General features: G+C 37.9%; 1 protein-coding gene across 3 annotated transcripts in view; it reads right to left on the reverse strand.

The window, feature by feature from the left end:
• The window catches only part of UQCC1 (ubiquinol-cytochrome c reductase complex assembly factor 1), a 97,282-nt gene that overhangs the window by 69,352 nt on the left and 8,552 nt on the right, over positions 1-19,378 (reverse strand). For 2 of the 3 annotated variants that reach the window (XM_082746168.1, XM_082746166.1), the window contains exons 2-4: positions 13,354-13,458; positions 4,934-5,029; positions 3,351-3,458 (exon numbers count right to left, since the gene is read on the reverse strand). In XM_082746168.1, the coding sequence (XP_082602294.1) occupies positions 3,351-3,458; positions 4,934-5,029; positions 13,354-13,458 (309 nt within the window). The remainder of the gene's footprint in view (positions 1-3,350; positions 3,459-4,933; positions 5,030-13,353; positions 13,459-19,378) is intronic. The other variant, XM_082746167.1, reaches the window with a different exon arrangement.

Genomic DNA, 19,378 nt, shown 5'->3' on the forward strand with positions numbered 1-19,378 from the left:
CACCAGACCAGCCAGTGTATTTATACACTGCTCATAATGTGGCAATCAGGAGCATTTTATAGTTCCTCACTTTTCCTGCAGTGAAGCCAAACCTTTATACTTGGGTGAGCCATTTTCCTGGACAAATGTCTAAAGCAAGTCCCCTAAGACCATCACAGAGGGACTGGAAATAACAACTTGGGGAAAGAATTTCTTCAAGGATTCATGCATTAATATAAGTTAAAGAAGTAGGTGTACTAAATTCCACCCAGTCAATACAAATTGTTCTGGTTCTCAAAAGACTTCATGTTTATTTCATTCTAACTCTGGAAGACTTCATCAGTGTCTCTGATGAAAACACAAGCACCTCAGGCAGCTTTAAGAAATGAAAATCAGCTCTCCCACTGACTGCTGCATCTTGTGCCATCTTACAAGATGAAAAATGAATGTAGTAAAAGGTCTGCACTAACAGCTGTGTGAGAGTTGAAGGGGCTTTGAAGTCATCTGAACCTTCTATTCTGTACTGGAATTCCTTCTACAGCATTCTTGATTCACAGTCAACCATCTGGGCCACTGTTCAAACAAGTCCAATGACCTCGAGAGGTTACCTATCCCCCTGAAGGACAGTTCTTGTTAAGACTTTTGTTTCATTGAATGTAAATATGCTTCATGTAACATTCATGAAAAGTCCACTGCCCAGTGGAATACCTTACTTAGATTAAGTCTTTTCTTTTCTTTCTTTCTTTTTTTTTTTTTTTTTTGACAAATACTTGAGAAGAACCATCATGTCTTCTCTTTCCCAGGGTAGGCATCCCTATTTCCTTCAACCACTGTTCATTCAACACGGTTCCTAAACCCTTCACAAGGCTCACTGCCCACTTATTTTTTTCTTTTTTAAAGATTTTATCTATTTATTTGACAGAAATCACAAGTAGGCAGAGAGAGAGGAGGAAGCAGGCTCCCCGCTGAGCAAGAGCCGGATGCGGGGCTCAATCCCAGGACTCCAGGATCATGACCTGAGCCGAAGGCAGAGGGGCCCCAACCCACTAAGCAACCCAGGCGCCCTCCACTGCCCACTCTGAATGCATTCCAGTTTGCCAGTATCCTTCAGAACAGAAATCAATTCTTGGCTTTATGCTAATCTGGAAACTGCCTATTTGACATGCAATTGAACATGGGAAATGTCCTTGTCTTGCCTGATATTGCTACATAAAGATAATGGAAAAGACTGGTTATTTCAAGACAAACAGGTAAGGAAAAGCTACATTTAAATTCCTAAATATGAATCTAAAAGAAAAATTAAACTACATATGAAAATGTTACAGAAAAAAATGGGGGAAAGATGATTGATACTGCTGATGTCAAGCACATATTTTACTCCCTAAGGAAAGACATGTAAAAACGCAAAACTTAAAGATCTTTCCAGTACAATCCAAGAGCCTGATCAGATATCTAAGTCAAACTTACCGAAAAGGGCTTGCAATCAATATATCTTTCTTTCTTTCTTTCTATTTATTTATTTAAAAGAGAGAGGAAGAGAGAGCAGGCAGCAGAGGGAGAGGAGACTCTCCACTGAGCAGAGAGCCCAATGCGGGACTCAATCCCAGGACCCCTGGATCATGACCCAAGCCGAAGGCAGACACTTAACCAACTGAGCCCCCCAGGCACCCAGGGCTTGTAGTCTTTCCAGAAGTAAAGTTATACCTATGTTTCCCACCGAAATTATACTAGAATGTCATGTTTGATGTTTTGATGTCAGAAATTTAAAGATAAAGGTTACAAAAGTAGACACTGCACATCATAAAGCCTTTTAAAATGCAAATATTAAGTACTTAGTTGAGGTCGCAAAGGAACCAAGAAAAATCAAAGGCTAACTTAAACTACAACAGTGAAGAAATTTTCCTGATGATTTAGTAATCCTCCAAATGGTAGCCAACTTTCCCTCTGGAATCATAAAAAAACAGACTAGACAAAGCAATGGTAGCAACAAAGTGGAACTCAACCTCAAGAAATGAATAAAACAGTAAATTTTTCCCTTTTTTTCTTTCTGCTCTCATTTCTCTTTTCTCTTAATTTCTAACTTTCAAACACGTATTTTAAGTTTTAAATGCCATAATCACAAACCTTCTTCTATAAGAAAAAGGATTCTTGTTAAAAACATTACCAAATATATCAGATTATCATTTGCCGAAAGATTAAGATGTAAAAAAGATAACTTTGATGAATATAACTAATATTTCACTGACAATTAAGAAGGCACTTTATAATCTTAGTCTCAAGAACATCATTACCTGTGTATGTGTTATCTTCCATACTTTCTAAAGCCCCTTAAAAACAAAATGTTTGTGGAATCACCATTAGCTTTTCAGAATTTATGTAAAAAAGAGATTATAGAGAGAAGCCTACACTTACTGCAGTGAGAATTGTTAGGAAGAGAACCAGACATTGCAAAGAGAAACTACAAGTAAAGTCTGCAACAAAACTGAAATTCTAATTTTAATCCATCCTGTTAAAATGGCATAATTGGAATTATTTGATCATTTGCAGCAAAGCTACGAAGTTTTCTAGAAAAGTCCTCCCTACTGCTTTGTGTTGACTTGTTTTGATGGCTATATAACGTATGACTGATTAGTCTTATCCAACATTCTAGCAACCTTGAAAAACATTAAAAGGCACTTCTGCTATAAAGTTAGAGAAACGCTAGCACCAGGAGACACACTGGGCTAATATTTTATTACTTTAATTGGTTAGAGGCACTTATAAAACCCAGGGGCAATACGTACCTGATGCACAGAAGACATTCATTCATTAATAGCAACAACTATAAAGCAAATAACATGCTAGGCCAAGACTTGACTAGGAATGACATAGCTAGCAAATCTCCCTCCATCGTAAGAATTGTAATAAATCTTAAAATTGATAAATTTAAAAATGATTAGTAAAATTTTAACAGAGGTCACTACAATGACCTAGTGAAAAAAATCACTTATGAATATGGATTCATCAGAGAGTAGTATTTCCTTAGGAATGCTATCCATCAGAACATTTTGCCCATCCACTTCATTAGAACTCATTTGTATGGCATATCACATAGCAAGAACCTGGAAAGCCCAGTTTTATTGGCTTAGCTTTTACTGAAATACTTTTATGGAATCAGGTTAAGGAAACAGAGAGAATACTCCAGACCCACACATTACATAGATCTGACTCGGAATGGGGTGAGGGGGACACAACACATTCTGAAGCTCTCAAAATAATGCATGAATTTCACAAAAGCAAAGCAGAAGCTTTAAAAAAAAAAAAAAAATCTATAAGGAGCAGAAGGCATAAAGCCCAAAAAGAAAATAAAGAAGAATTTAAAAAGAATTTACCCATTTACTGTATTTCAAAGGTCCTGTAAATCCCATAGCTTCTATTATCTTCGTGAAGGCACCGACCTTCTCCTCAACAGGCTGTGGGGAATCCTTGGTAGTAGAAAGCTATTTCATCAAAAAGAAAGGGACAAAATTAGTTACAAAAAAAAAAAAAATTTAAGATTTATCTATTTTGAGGGGAGAGGAAGAAAAGTATTTTTTGTTGTTTTGTTTTGTTTTTGAGAGCGAGAGCATGAGCAGGGGAAGGGGCAGAGCAGAGGAAGAGGGAGAAGCAGACTCCCCACTGAGCAAGGAGCCCCATGCAGGGCTCAATCCCAGAACCCTAGAATCATGACCTGAACCAAAGACAGATGCTTAACAAACTGAGCCACCCAAGTGCCCCCAAAGGGAAAGTCTTAAGCAGACTCCCTGCTGAGCACTGATGTGGGGCCCGATCTCACCACCCTGAGGATCACAACCTGAGCCAAAACCAAGAGTCAAACACTTAACAAACTGTACCACACAGGTGCCCCTCAAAATAATTATCCAAAAAAGAATGCTTTTGTTTCTTATTAGATATAAGGGTATTTTTTATTGCTTAGATTTTTTTTTCCACCTAGAATTTTTAATTCTTCTTTTTCTGGGCATCTTATCACTCAGTACAAACACATCTGGAACTCTAATAGGTGTCCTTCAAATTTCAGAGCCACCTCACTGACTATACACCTATGGACCCATGTCTAGTAAATGACAGATATGGGCTATGAGAATAAAACTTCTATGGAAAAGAGTACTTTTTAAAGGAAATCTTGGCCTTTATCTCCCAGAGAAGAATTCTGAGAAGCATGTTCTGTTTTAAAATAACAGGAAAAGGAAAGAAGATTACTGTCTGAAAGCAGTCAAAAGTCATTCAGAATCATAACCAACCAAAGCAAGCAGTGAATAAATGTCCTAAACTTGTATTTTTAGTATACCATATTTTATGAGTCTTGTAGTTTGCAAATAAACTCCAAGAAAAACTTATTCTTTTTTTTTTTATTTGACAGACAGAGATCACAAGTAGGCAGAGAGGTGGGGGGGAAGCAGGCACCCCGCTGAGCAGAGAGCTCGATGTGGGGCTCTATCCCAGGGCCCCAGGATCATAACCTGAGCTGAAGGCAGAGGCTTTAACCCACTGAGCCACCCAGGCACCCCAGAAAAACCTATTCTAATGCTAAGCTCTCTACATGAAGGCAGGCTATAAGAAATTCTCCAAGTTAAATACTTTAAACAGATAACGTATGTTTTAACATATAAAAATATTTACTTTTACTTTTAACATATGAAAAATCTGTAACAACTTTTTCTCTACAGTGTTTTCCAAGCAAGAAAGTACAACAGAAGAAATACAGGATACAGGATCAAAAGCCTTAGGTTCAAATATTCAGTTGGTCTGTCACTTATCCTTGTGACCTTGGGCAGGTCACTTCATTTCCATGTGACTCACCTTCTGTATTCAATAAAATTCCTTGCCTCATCCAGCTAAAAATTCTGCTAAAGTTCAAATAAGAATACCTGTGTGAAAGCAGTCTATAAATGTAGAAAATACTAATAATTCTCACCTTATTTGTGGTGTGATACTTCCTACTCCACTGAACATCTATCCCAGGAATCTGTTCTGATCCACCACATTCCAGGGACTGGCTCATTTGAGGCCACTGAGAGATTTAAAAAAAAAAAAAAAATAGATGTAAGCAACAGAGAGCATTCACTTGGATGGTTACTCTGAGAAGAGTTGCTTCAAAGTAAAGATCATAGAATCCTTCCAACCTAGGTCCTGGTGATCTGATCACGAAAAGAATCCAAGATGGGCACCTAAGATTGTGTCTGGTATGCAGTAGGAACTCAATAAACATCTGTTGGATACCTGAATAAATAAAAGGATTTGGCCCTGGAAACCTGGAACTAAATAAATCTGGGGCAACTCTAGGAACTAGAATTGTAATAAAGACCTACCTAAACATTGGCAGCAGTGTGGTAGATGGGGGGGAAAAGACTCTTAACAGTCAATATTTTTTTTAAACAGATTTTTAAAATTTATTTATTTGACAGAGAGATCACAAGTAGGCAGAGAGGCAGGGAGAGAGAGAGAGGAAGCAGGCTCCCCGTGGAGGAGAGACCTCCCCCCCCCCCCCCCGACGCAGGACTCAATCCCAGGACCCTGAGATCATATCCCGAGCCGAAGGCAGAGGCCCAACCCACCAAGCCACCCAGGCGCCCCTTAACAGTCAATTTTAAGTTTAAAGCCTGCTTCTGGGGCACCTGGGTGGCTCAGTTGGTTAAGCGACTGCTTTCGGCTCAGGTCATGATCCTGAAATCCCTGGATCGAGTCCCTTATCAGGCTGCCTGCTAGGCGGGGAGTCTGCTTCTCCCTCTGACCCTTTCCCTTCTCATGATCTCTCTCTCTCATTCTCTCTCTTTCAAATAAATAAATAAAATCTTTTTAAAAAATAAATAAAGCCTGCTTCTGCCACGTATAAGCTGGGTGGCCATGAGCGACTTACTGAATCTCAGTTGTAGGGAGGACTGAAGAAGATAACACATGTAAAGTACCTTTCACAAAATACTCAATAAATAGAAGCTTCCATCATCACCAACATCATTGTTGTTCAGATCAGAACTGCTTTCCTTTTATGTTCTCATTGCACTTGAATGCACTTGGGCAATAAAATAGCCACTATTTACAATTATCATATGCCAGGTACAATGCTAAGTGCCTTAACATATATTGTCTTCTTTAATAGTCACCATTAACGCTATTAGGTTGGAAATAAAATCAAGACCAATAAATACAGTTTTGAAAATAAATTCCCAAGGGGAAAAAGCTTCATGTAAGAGAGCCTCAGTGTAGCATTATTCACAAGAGTGAAAACTTGGTGGGGGAAGAGGGGGAGTCCAATAAGATGGTTAATTAAATTACAGTAAAGTCACTCAATAAAAATCAGGTAATCATTGAGATTTGTTAAATACACTTTATGTTCTAAAACATTTTTAGGTTCACAGCAACACTGAGCAGAAGTACAGAGAACTCCCATAAACCCCTTCTTCATATACTCACATCCTCCACTACCAGCATCCCCCAGCAACACAGGACATTTCTTATGACAGATGAACCTACCCTGACACATCATTATCACTCAAAGTCCAGAGTTTACATTAAAGCTAGCAACATGAAAACACTTATATGTATAAGATTATAGGTAGACACATGAATGTATATGGGCATCTCTAGAAAGAAACATATAGAAATTAAAGAGTTACTTTGTTAAGTTAATAGAATTATGGATGAATTTAGGAACAGTTTCCAAATTCTCAGTAATGTTTTATTACCTTTACCAAAACAAGGGTGAGGAAGCAGAAGTGGTTTATTCCAAGGAAAGAGGGAAAACATGAAATGAAATGATTTTTTCTTTAATTCTAATGAGGGAAAAACAGAATTTCTAATTGAGTTATTATGTACTTTTCTTTTCAAATAAGGATATTAAAATATTAGGATTTTCCCAGTCAGTCCCAAGGACACTTGTGCTTTTAATTCATAGGTATTAAGCAGGCTTTATAAAACAGAACAATCACAGAACACCTCCCATTACATTACATACACCAATATAATAGTTTATCTAGAACACAAAGCACTCAAACAGGTTCAAAAAACAACTGACAACAATTTCAACTAGCTGGGCTTTGGGGCAAATTCTCTTTAACTAGATTACATGATCCTTCTCTTCTACCATAGCTCCAGGAGTAACCAGTGGATTCCTGTGTGACTGTCTCACCAACTGCTCTATTTCTGTTCTAACCATTATTCATGAGCTAACATTTAACACTACTTGAACTACTGAAGTACCTAAGTATTAGTACCAAGAACAACACCTAATTTCCGCATACCTACACATATTTATAAATACACACATTTACAATTTGTTGTTCTTGCCCCCCAAAAAAGATTCCCTTGACCTTTAAAGACATCAATTTTTCCTTTCTTTAATCTGAAAAAATACCAATAAACAACTTCTTGTTAAAGAAAAAAAAAATACCCTGAAATACTCAAATGTCACTTTTTCAAAGAGGACTTCTCTGACCATTTTATCTAAAATAGTTTCTTATAATCCCATCATTCTCTATTCTAGCAGTAGCCTGTTCATTTCATTCATAGTACTCATTATAATGTACAAGTATGTACCTCTGAAACCTGCTTATTTCCTATCACCACTACGGAAAAGATCCATGAGGGTAGAAACTAGACATATTACCAGAATGAAATACAGGGTGTTGGATATGGGAAACACTCAAATATTTGTTGAATGAACAAACCCAACCATTTACATGGTTATTTATTATTTCCTTCTTGTCTTTATCTATGCTATGTATACATTCTTCATTCACCCAACCTTAATTAAATGCCCACAATATGCTAGTCTTTGTGTGAGGTTTTAGGATACAAACAATCCCTATCCTCAAGCAGCTCATAGTCTTATGGAGAACAGAAAGACTCACTACACAAGAAACAGAACCTGTTCCAGACAACTCCAATGATAAACTCTTACACAGGCAGTCCTTATTAAAATAAATGTAAGATTTTACCTTTTTTTTTCCCCCCCTTTCAGGAAGGTTCTGAAAGTAAAGAGACCTTCCTCACCTGAAAGAGGGAGGAAGGAAGGAAGGGACGGTCTGAGGGACGGAAGAGAAAGGAGGGGGAAAAAAGGAAAGGAAGGAAGGACTCCAGCAATTCTGGACTACCATGGTATGCGTAACTGGTCCCTTTAGCAAAACTGTAAGCTCTACCAGCGAACGGTCCCTCTTATACTGTCCCATTGCTCAATATCATTCTGGGCATGGAGTTGGCACTCAATAAAACTCGGGTGGTGTTTTTTTGTTTTTTTTTTTTGTTTTTTTTTTTTTTTAAATAGAAGGACGATCTGGAGAAGATCCAGAAAAGAACCACAGGAATGATCAAAGAGATGAATAAAAGGTCCTAGTGGAAAGGTTAAAATGAATTGAGGTTGTTTAGCTTGGAGAAAAAGCAACTGAAGAACTAAGGAGTAACTCAGAATAACAACACTTGAGCTGGAAGAAATCTCAAAGATCTAAGTCCAACCTTTTCATTTCACAGACGAGAAAACTAAGACCCAGGGAAAGGTTGCAACTTGAGGTAGTTTAGGACAATTTTTTTTTTAAGTTTCAATTTATATAGTGAGGATAAAATTTACCCAAGTAGCATCAACATACATATAGCAACAAAAACAGCAATTACAATTTACTGAAGATCTCCTATATGCCTCACACCTATATGCTTGATGTTTTTTACTCAAATTATCTCACAACTTTGCAAAGTTGATACGATTTTCTCCCACTTTAGAAATGAGGACAATAAGGTCCAAAGAAGAAAAATTCATTAAAGGATTAGACATATATTCAGAGCTATCTTCCTTCCCCTGTATCAAGCTGCTTTCAAAAACCTAAGTAGAGGGCGCCTGGGTGGCTCAGTGGGTTAAGCCGCTGCCTTCAGCTCAGGTCATGATCTCAGGGTCCTGGGATCGAGTCCCACATCGGGCTCTCTGCTCAGCAGGGAGCCTGCTTCCCTCTCTCTCTCTCTGCCTGCCTCTCTGCCTACTTGTGATTTCTCTCTCTGGCAAATAAATAAATAAAATCTTTAAAAAAAAAAAAAAAACCCTAAGTAGAGGTCAATGACACATGCTCTGTGCACTGAGCACAAATCTCTGAGTTTCCAAACATTCCAAATACTATTCTCCAGTTAAAGGAACCAGGGCTCCTTAAAGAAATTGCTGAATCCAGGGCTAAAGCAAAGAAAATACAACATGAACTTGAAACATCTTGTGCTAGGAAATAAAGAATGTTCAAAAATGATGAAAGCTCACAGAAAAGATGGAGTCCCTAAGAGCCAAACTTGGACAATTTGATAAACAAAAATAATAATAAGCAAGACAAATTACAACTCAGAGGGAAATAAACATCCATGAGATCATACTGATATAAATAACTGAATAAATAAATAGAGAAGTAACAGCTCTTCCTTAAACAGTAGAATTCCAAACAATAAATATAGTAATCATGATGGAAACAGAAAATCACCATTACACGAACATCACAGGAACGATTACAGCAGTCAAGAACCATAAACAGAATTACCACATAAAGCAGTAATCTCACTTCTGAGTATACATCCCAAAGAATCCAAAGCAGGACCCTGAAGAGATATTTGCACACTCACTACATCAGTGCAGCATTAGTCACAGGAGCCAAGATGTGGAAGCAACCCAAATGTCCCATCAAAATGGATAAAGCAAATGTGGTATATACATATAATGGAAAATTGTGCAACCTTTATAAAGTGAAATCCTGTCACATGCTGCAACACGGATGAACCTTAAGAACATTATACTAAGCGGGGCACCTGGGTGGCTCAGTTGATTGAGCCTCTGCCTTCGGCTTGGGTCATGATCCCAGGGTCCTGGGATCGAGCCCCACATTGGGCTCTCTGCTCAGTGGGGAGTCTGCTTCCCCTGCTCTCTCTGCCTGCCTCTCTGCCTCCTTGTGATCTCTCTCTGTCAAATAAATTAAAAAAAAAATAAAGTAAAACCTTAAAAAGAACATTATACTAAGCAACATTAAGTCACAAAAGGACAAATACTATATGATTCCACTTAAACATATATCCAAAATAGTCTAAATCATAAACAGAAAGTACAAATGTGGTTGCCAAGGGTGGGGTGGGATGAATTAGTGTTTAATGGGTATAGAATTACAGTTTAGCAAGATGAAAAAGTTCTAGAGATCCATCATACAACAACAATGTGAATATACTTTACACTACACTAAAGTATAACCTTAAAAATGGTTAACACAGTAAATTTAATGCTATGTGTTTTTTGAACCACAACTTTTAAAATAATTAATTAATTGATATTATATATCTTACAAAAAGAAACACTGATAGATGTTAAAAGTAGTGAAGACAAGTATGCTGAGAAACAGGGTATCTGCATAGCCTCATATCTTCTCACAAGGTACTTATTAATTATGAAGGGGAAAATAGTAACTTCATAGTAGGGAAACCTGACAGACACCAATTAAATAATCAAGTGATCAAAGTTAGCATCATCAGTAACAAGACATATTGGCATCATATATCCCCTGTAATCATGCACTGAGAAGGGAACATCACTTTTGCCAAAAATGTATAACCTAATTACAAGAAAATATTAGACAAACTGAAATTAAAGAACCAAAGAAAGGACATTAGTGGAAAAAAGACTGGTAAAAGTTACACAGATTAGTTGATAGTATAATATCAATGTTAATTTCCTAGTTTCAATAAGTGCACGATTGTTACAGGAGATACTAACGTTAGAGAAAGCTAGGCGAAGGGAATATAAGCATACTATCTTTGCAACTTTTCTGTAAATTTATTTCAAATTTTAGAAAAGATTTTTTATGTTTTTTTTTTTTTTAAGATTTATTTATTTACTGGGGAGAGAGAGAGAGCAAAGTGAGTGAGAACGTGAGTGGGGGGCAGAGGCAGAGGGAGAAGAGAAGGAGGGAGCCCAACTCAGGGCTCAATCCTAAGACCCCAGGATAACAACCTGTACCAAAGGCAGACTCTTAACCTACACCCAGTCCCCACTAAAAAAATGTTTTTTAAGTAGACTCATCAAAGCATGACAGAGATAAGAATATAATGTCCCTAGCTTTTTGAAAATATTAACAGGATTACAGCATTGGACATTACCTAAGAGATCATTTGATACTATCATTCAACCAATGAATTCTTTTATGTCATGCTCTTAACACATAAGTCTTCTAACCGTTGCCTGAATATTTCTAGTAACGGGAAACTTACTATGTCAAAATGTAGCCCACATATTCCATGACCCCACAATTCTAATTAACACAAAGTTCTTCTCCATTCTGAGCTAAATCTGTCTTCCTGTCAGACATGTACCTGAAGAAAACCAGATTTTTCCAACCAGGGGTCCTCAAAGTGGGAAAATGTGCCAATGAGGCACAACAAAATGTTCAGTTTATTTATACTGGCTGAAATTACCTCTTGTCAGCATGAGATAAACCACCCTAAGTTATTTCATGGATGATTGCTATAATGCTGTCTCAGAACCTAATACAGTACCTGGTACATACTAGGTACTCAAGAAATGTTTATTGATTCAAAGAATGAGACATAAGTCTGAGATTCACATGATGAGTTCCCCCCGCCCATATACACACAAAAACAAATGACTTAGAACTCCATGATAAATTTCATTAAAATTTTCCAATGCACGAAGAGTAACAGAACATACCTCAACTCTGAAAAGAAATAGCTCCATGACTACATAAAGTAGAATGCCTCCTCTGTACAGACATATTCTTTATTCATTCAACATATATTTAGCGCCTACTCTGTGCCAAAGTGAGTAAGAAGCCCAGGAAGTACAGGCACAAACAAAATGTGTCCTCAGAAGGGAAAAGCTTACACACTAGTTAGAGGGAATTATACTATTTTAAATTATTTTAGCATATTTACATAAATAAATTACATAACACAATTTTTTATCAAAAATATTTTTAATTACATCAAATATGAAGAAGTTAGTGGCTACAGAAGGAATTCACATAGACTAGTAAGAAAAATAAATTCCCATAGATAAATGGAGAAATGATACAAGCATATGATTTTTAAAAACTAGACTACAACTGGTAAACATAGAAAAATGTTTAGCCCCGACAGATAAATAAAGAAATACAAAGCAAAACAAGACAATATTTTCTACCCAGTTAGTTTAAATTTTTTTTTTTTTAAAGATTTTATTTATTTATTTGAGAGAGAGACAGTGAGAGAGAACATGAGAGGCGAGAAGGTCAGAGGGAGAAGCAGACTCCCCATGGAGCTGGGAGCCCGATGCGGGACTCGATCCTGGGACTCCAGGACCGTGACCTGAGCCGAAGGCAGTTGCTCAACCAACTGAGCCACCCAGGCGCCCCAGTTTAAATTTTTTTAAAACACCCAATTCAGAGGTGGTAATAATGAAAGACTACCTATATATACATTGCTGATGGCACTATAAATTAAAACAACCTTATGGAGAAAGAAACAGCTCATACTCATCAACCCAGGGTACACCCTCCTAGTAACTTATATTTAATAAATAATTAAAAATTTTAAAAACTAAATATCAAGAAAATGGTAACTATATTAAGCCTATAATGGAAAAAAAATTGGAAGTGATTTTAATATCAAACACGGCCTAAGTAAGTAGAATAACACGTAGCCATTAAAAAATTTAATTATGCAATCTACCTAACATGAATAATGTCTGCTCTAATAAGTGAAAGGGCACCAGAAAATAAAATTCTGTGGTTATTTGTTAAGGTATCTAAGGAAAAAATTAGCACACACACACATAAGGACTGGAAAAAAACCAGATGTTTTCAAGTTTGAGGTCATGGATGATTTTTATTTCCTTTATTACTAAATTATTTGTATAATTAACAAAAATCAGGAGAAAAAACTCTCAAAGAGGGTCTAAGGTAATGAATCATGTGGTCAATGGTAAACTAAGGCCTCAAATAATTGTTCCTTGGATTTTGTGTTCATGAAAAGAAAAGAGAAGAAAAGAAAAGAGAAAAGAAAAGAAACATTTCTTACCCCAAATAAAAGTGGCACAATGTGGCTGCAAAGAGAAAACTGAAGTTAACTCTGAGGTGAATATCTGGAAACATTCCCAACAGTAAAAATCATCAGACTGTAGCATGGTATCCTAGGCTAAGTTCCACTGCTGGGGTATTTAGAAGCAACGCCCTAGACACCATACTGTAGGAATCAGTCCTGAGCTGGCACCACAGAGACCCAGAAGTGGTCTCATGAGGTTTTTCCATCACACAATTTGTTTGGCTAATCTATAAATATATGACATTTGCAAATAAACACTAAGGTTTTCATACCAAGCAAAGAAACAACAAACCTTACCTGGAAAGTACCAGACAGAGCCCTGCCCCACTGTCCCTGTGTAGACGACATAGGTACCAATCGGCTGCATACTGGAACCCATGGGGAAATGTTAATCCGGTTCTTCTAGAGAGAGAAAAAAATGTCAAGAATTCTATCCCACTCCATGTATAGAAGTTTAAAAATCCTCCCAGAACAGGGTACATGAAAAGTGAACTTCCGGGGTCCCTGGGTGACTCAAGCAGTTAAGCCTCTGCCTTCAGCTCAGGTCATGATCTCGGGGTTCTGGAATAGAGCCCCATGCAGGCCTCCCTGCTCAGCAGGGAGTCTATGTCTCCCTCTCCCTCTGTCCCTCTCTCCATTCACGCTCTCTCCTTCTCTTCTTTCTCTCTCTAATGAATAAATACAAATCTCTAAAAAGAAAAAAAAAAGAAAAGAAAAGAAAAGAGAACTTCCAAAATAAGACAAGACTAAAACTCCGCATGCTTATCTCTCTAAGGAAGATGTACCCCTACCTATTCCAGATCTATGAACCAAAACAACTCTAGTAATGGCTGACTCAAGCCAGGATACATGGGTTCCCTCTCAGGAATGTAACAAAATAAGCAGACTTCAGGCATTTCACAATTAGATTATCATTTAAATAAGCATTTACAATGCCTTTTCATAAACACTGACTTGTCTGATCTTCACAGAATCCCTTTACAGTAAGCAGTGTGGGATCACTATGACCATGCCTTCGGCTCAGGTCATGATCTCAGGTTCATGAGATCGAACCCCACCTCAGGCTCCACGCTGAACATGGAACCTACTTAAGATTCTCTCCCTCTCCCTCTGTCCCCCGCCCCCACTCATACACACACACGTGCACACGCTCTCTCTCTAAAAGATAAACAGTTACTATAATGATAGGGTTAAGATTTGAACCCAGGTAGCCCAACTCCAGAATCCCTGCTCATTTATGGGATGAAAGGGTAAAGGGAGTATCTCCAAAGTCTCCCCTAACACTCTATAATCTAGTCTTGAAACAATAAAACACAGTATCGTACTGTGGAAAGAGCCATGTACTTGGACTCAAAAAGCACTGATTTGATTCTTGGCTTCACTGTTGAGCTACAAGTCTTTGTTGCCTCTTCTATAACATAAAGAAAAAAAAAATCCCTACTTCTCAGAACTTCAGAAAAATCAACAAATGTACCTTGCAGCATGTCCAAATAAACAGTAAGTTGAATGTGAATCTCCATTTCCTCCAGAGTAGGCAGGAAGGGGTAAGATGTAGAAAAACGTATAGGAATTTTAAACCTAGAGATGCTTTCTAAAGTGTCTCATAGTTTTAAAACTTTTTTAAAGATTTTATTTATTTATTTGACAGAGATCACAATTAGGCAGAGAGGCAGGCAGAGAGAGAGGGGGAAGCCCCGATGCAGGGCTGGATCCTAGGACCCTGAGATAATGACCCAAGCCAAAGGCAGAGGCTTAACCCACTGAGTCACCCAGGCATCCCTGTATAACTATTTTTAATAGACCACTCACAACCCCTTATGTTTTAAATGAAAAGTAAATCTTCTAATATTTTATTTCAGCTGAGATTTGATCTGCTGGGATAATATTTAAATAAGACACAGTTACTGGCTTTTTGTTTACTAACACTTAATCATTTGCCAGAATCACTCAATGTTAGATCTTCCTTTCCTAAAAATGTAAATATGGGATAAACTTCTGCAGATTTAAGTCCAGAGCAGGGGAAGAAAAGTAAAGGGAAGTTACATGTAGGAACAATAAAAACTCTGAAAGATTTTTTGAAGAATTTCATCATATTTTTTCCCACGTCAACAAAACTTTTTAATTTTGGTTCTACTTGGTTTTATGCCAACACTTTAAATCAGTTCTTATTAGAAGAAAGACGCAATCAGCTCTGTTCTTTCCTTCTCCAATCCTACAACAATAATTCTTGTTCAAACCCTTAATTGAAACTGAGGTGCAGCAGGAAGGGTATATGAATTCCAAGATGGTTATTAAATAGCTGTGTGACCCTGAACTAGTTACTCAACATTCTGGACCTCTATTTTCCCTAATGTAAAGTGGGAATAATAAAAGCTACCCCACAGGCATGTTCCAAGGATCATTTGTAAAAGCACCTCAAGAACTCTAAAACACACACAAAAGCATCATTTTAACAACTGTTACTGAATTATGTGCAGAAGCTTCTCCTTCCATAGCAAACTGTCACAGCAACAAGAACCATTTTCTTAAAATACTGTTCTAAATCTGCTATTCCCTTTCTCAAAAGCTCTCAGTGCCTCCAAGTGCCCTTTTAGTCAAACTTGATTACCTGATCTTTACCAACTGGACCCCTGTAGACTCAACTTTATATTTAAATACCCTGCCTTGTATTCTCCATTCAGCAGCTCCAAAACCTGACTCAGATTCCCAGGTTTGGGAATTAGTGCTCCTCCCCACACAACCTAATCCCCTTCTGATCAGTTCCTCTTCTTCCCTCTTACCCAACCCATGAGTTCATTAGCTTCAAGCAGTATCCCCAGATTCCAAGTACTGGTTCTACTGACTCTACTCGGTCCATTTTCCTCCATACCTCTCCCAGTTCTTCATTTATAAATATAAAACTGTGAAAGTACTTCTCTCCCACTTACAGATACTGATGTATCAGGCTTATAACAATTAGCAAACCTCAACTCCCAAGTTTAGGAAAACATTTGTAGCCATTTCCAATGGTTAAAATTACTGCTTTAACCTAGGATAATATATACCCCACAACTAAATGGGAACCAGTTTTATTGTCTTTTGCCTCATCAATGCTTCAAAAACCAAAATTTTAGACGGGTTCCACGTTTTTATTTCCTGTGAGTATTGAAAATTGCAGGTGATTTTACATTTGTATTTCAAAATACTTGGACAGACCAATTTTTCAACTATAATCAGTCTGTTGCTGACCAGCCTCTTGCTCCATGTGGTATTTAAGATACACAGTATTTTCCTCAGCTTACTCATGAGCTAGAAAAGGCTTTACATGGCATCCATTTTCCTATTCCCCATAGTTTTGTTTTGTAAAGTGCACACAAACACTTAGTCAATACTGAACCATCACTCCTTCGGTAAATACAGGCTTAGGTTCCTACAAGCCTCTGGTCCCATTTCCATCAACCAATCAATATATAACCTTGTGTGCTTCTGCTTAAAGACAGTTTATTTTATATATATGTATATGTAGTTGATTCATTAACATTGAACTCATAGCCAATAGCACTGTAACTCACTCCTGAACAAAATATATCCAACACATAAATTTTCTCTGTAAGGAACATCACGGTCTTTTTGCACTTAGCAATACCAGACAGCACTAGATGGCACTAACATTTGGCAGCCATATTAAACAGGGAAATCACAGGGGAGCCCGGGTGGCTCAGTCATAAGGCATCTGCCTTCAGCTTGGGTCATGATCCCAAGGTCCTGGAATTGAGCCCCGCATGGGGCTCCCTGCTTGGCCCGGAGCCTGCTTCTCCCTCTCCCCCTCCCCTTGTTTATGTTCCCTTTCTCGCTGTGTCTCTGTCAAATAAAGAAAGAAAATATTAAACAACAACAACAGGGAAATCACCAACAAAGCACAAAAATGAAAAAACACATGCCATTAAGTAACCTGGAAAAGGGTACTTGTTTACACTATAAGAGCTAAAATAAGGGGGTGCCTGGGTGGCTCAGCAGGTTAAAGCCTCTGCCTTCGGCTCGGGTCATGATCCCAGGGTCCTGGGACTGAGCCCCACATTGGGCTCTCTGCTTGGCGGGGAGCCTGTTTCCCCCTCTTTCTCTCTACCTGCCTCTCTGCCTACTTATGATCTCTGTCAAATAAATAAATAAAATCTTTAAAAAAAAAAAAGAGCTAAAATAAGAAGTTAGAGTATCTGTCTCAGCTAGGAACTTAGATGTGACAGCTCAAATTTTTAACTCCTCTGCACAAATCCGTAAATGACCACAAAAGTACCATGAGTATTGATTTTGGGATCACAAATATATTTTAGCAAGCATGATGAATTCAAAAATATAGAATCTGTGAATAATGAAGATCAACCACAGTCACCAAATCCACTCTGCAAATGTCCACTGGCTCCTGTACTCCCAATAGCATGGAAACTAATTCAATTCCATAATCTCAAAGATAAACACTACCTGAGCAAACTGTCCTACAAGTTACAAAGTGGCATGTTATAAAAGGGTATTTACTCAGACAGAAGGAGCAGAGAATGTCCATACTTACTGAATACTCTGCTTCTCCCACTTTGTTGGGGGTGTCCAATCTTAGATTTAAAAGATTAAGTCCAGGAAAGATTTGAGCAAATCAGTAAATGTACTAAGATTGAGCAAATAATTAACATATATTAATTATTATATATATTAAGGGTTATCTATTAAAGAAAGGAGTTAACAAATATGAAAAGACGAAGAGTACAATAAACCCTATGTTACTAGTATGGCTTTAGAGTAATTAGTATGGGTTTTTGTTATGTATATATAAATATAGAAACAGATGTGTGTTTATGTATATGTATGTACTTACATACACTTCTTAACCTTGTCTTAATAGGTCCTGGAAGCAGACTACATCTAGCATCCAGGTTTGGCTTCTAAATAGCAATATTCACTAAAAAGAACTAATCTTCTCTGGAGAAAAGTTGACTTCTGAATGGGGCTGATGCTCCTTAAAGCCTTTTTTTTTTTTTTTTAAAGATTTTATTTATTTATTTGACACAGAGAGAGAGAAATTACAAGTAGGCAGAGAGGCAGGCAGATAGAGAGGGGGAAGCAGGCTCTCAGCTGAGCAAAGAACCCGATGCGGAACTCGATCTCAGAACCCTGAGATCACGACCTGAGCTGAAGGCAGAGGCTTAACCCACTAAGCCACCCAAGTGCCCTCCTTAAAGCCTTATTTGCAAAGCACTAGCGATATCTGATCTGTTAGTAGTTCTTTGTAAGACTTCATTTGCAAGGGTGCCCTGGAACTCTTCCAATATGAAAACGTTTCCCCAGGAGTATTGGTTGAAAACAAATAGAGGCAACTGTTTAACTTCATGGCTGCCTGAGGTAGTGGATACTACTTGGGGAAAACAAAAGGCTAATAAAAAAGCTTAAAAGGAAAAGCAAGAGAATGAGCTCATCAGGGCTTTGAAAACGTCTGACATATTCCTGGGAATTTGAAGGCCATGCATATGCACAGAGCTGTATACATGAACAGGTGAAGACCTGAGAACTCTGGTTGACCTTGAGGCTCCGCACAAGAAGAAAGTGAAGTTTAAGACAGAGATATTAAATGACTGGCAGAACAGCGTGCCCCAACATGTGCACAGAGTCCCTCAGCAAAAACCAGGAGACGTACTGGTTCCAAGTATTTAAGGAAGTCTCCAATCATTATCTGACCACTAAGCTAACCAAGCAGAGACCACACAACAAAGAATACAGACGTTTCAGAATTAATACAGAAAGGTCACTAAACAGAAAAAAAATAAACAAACTCTGAGAAAGGACAGATCTGATTTCCAAAGCTGCCATACTATATTATTTTAAATGTCCAGGTTTTAACAAAAAACAAACATACAAAAAAAAAGTATGAAACATGTAAAGAAACAGAAGGGGGAAAAAATGGTAAAAACTGTCCCTGGGGCAGGGTACCTGGGTGGCTCAGGGGGTTAAGCCTCGGCCTTCAGCTCAGATCATGATCTCAGGGTCCTGAGATGAAGCCCCGCGTCGGGCTCTCTGCTCAGCAAGGAGCCTGCTTCCCCCTCTCTCTGCCTGCCTCTCTGCCTACTTGTGATCTCTCTCTGTGTCAAATAAGTAAATAAAATCTTTAGGAAAAGAAAAAAAAAAAAAAGAAAAAGAAACTGTCCCTGAAGAAGAAAATAAAAGAAAACCGTCCCTGAGGAAGCTCAGATGTTAGACAATCTAGACAAAGACTTGGAGACTGCTATTTTAAATGTTTAAAATCTAAAAGAAACCATGTCTAAGGAACTACAGCAGAGTATAAGAATGCTATCTCACC

Source organism: Mustela nivalis (assembly GCF_964662115.1).
Source record: "Mustela nivalis genome assembly, chromosome: 8".
Lineage (NCBI taxonomy): Eukaryota > Metazoa > Chordata > Mammalia > Carnivora > Mustelidae > Mustela > Mustela nivalis.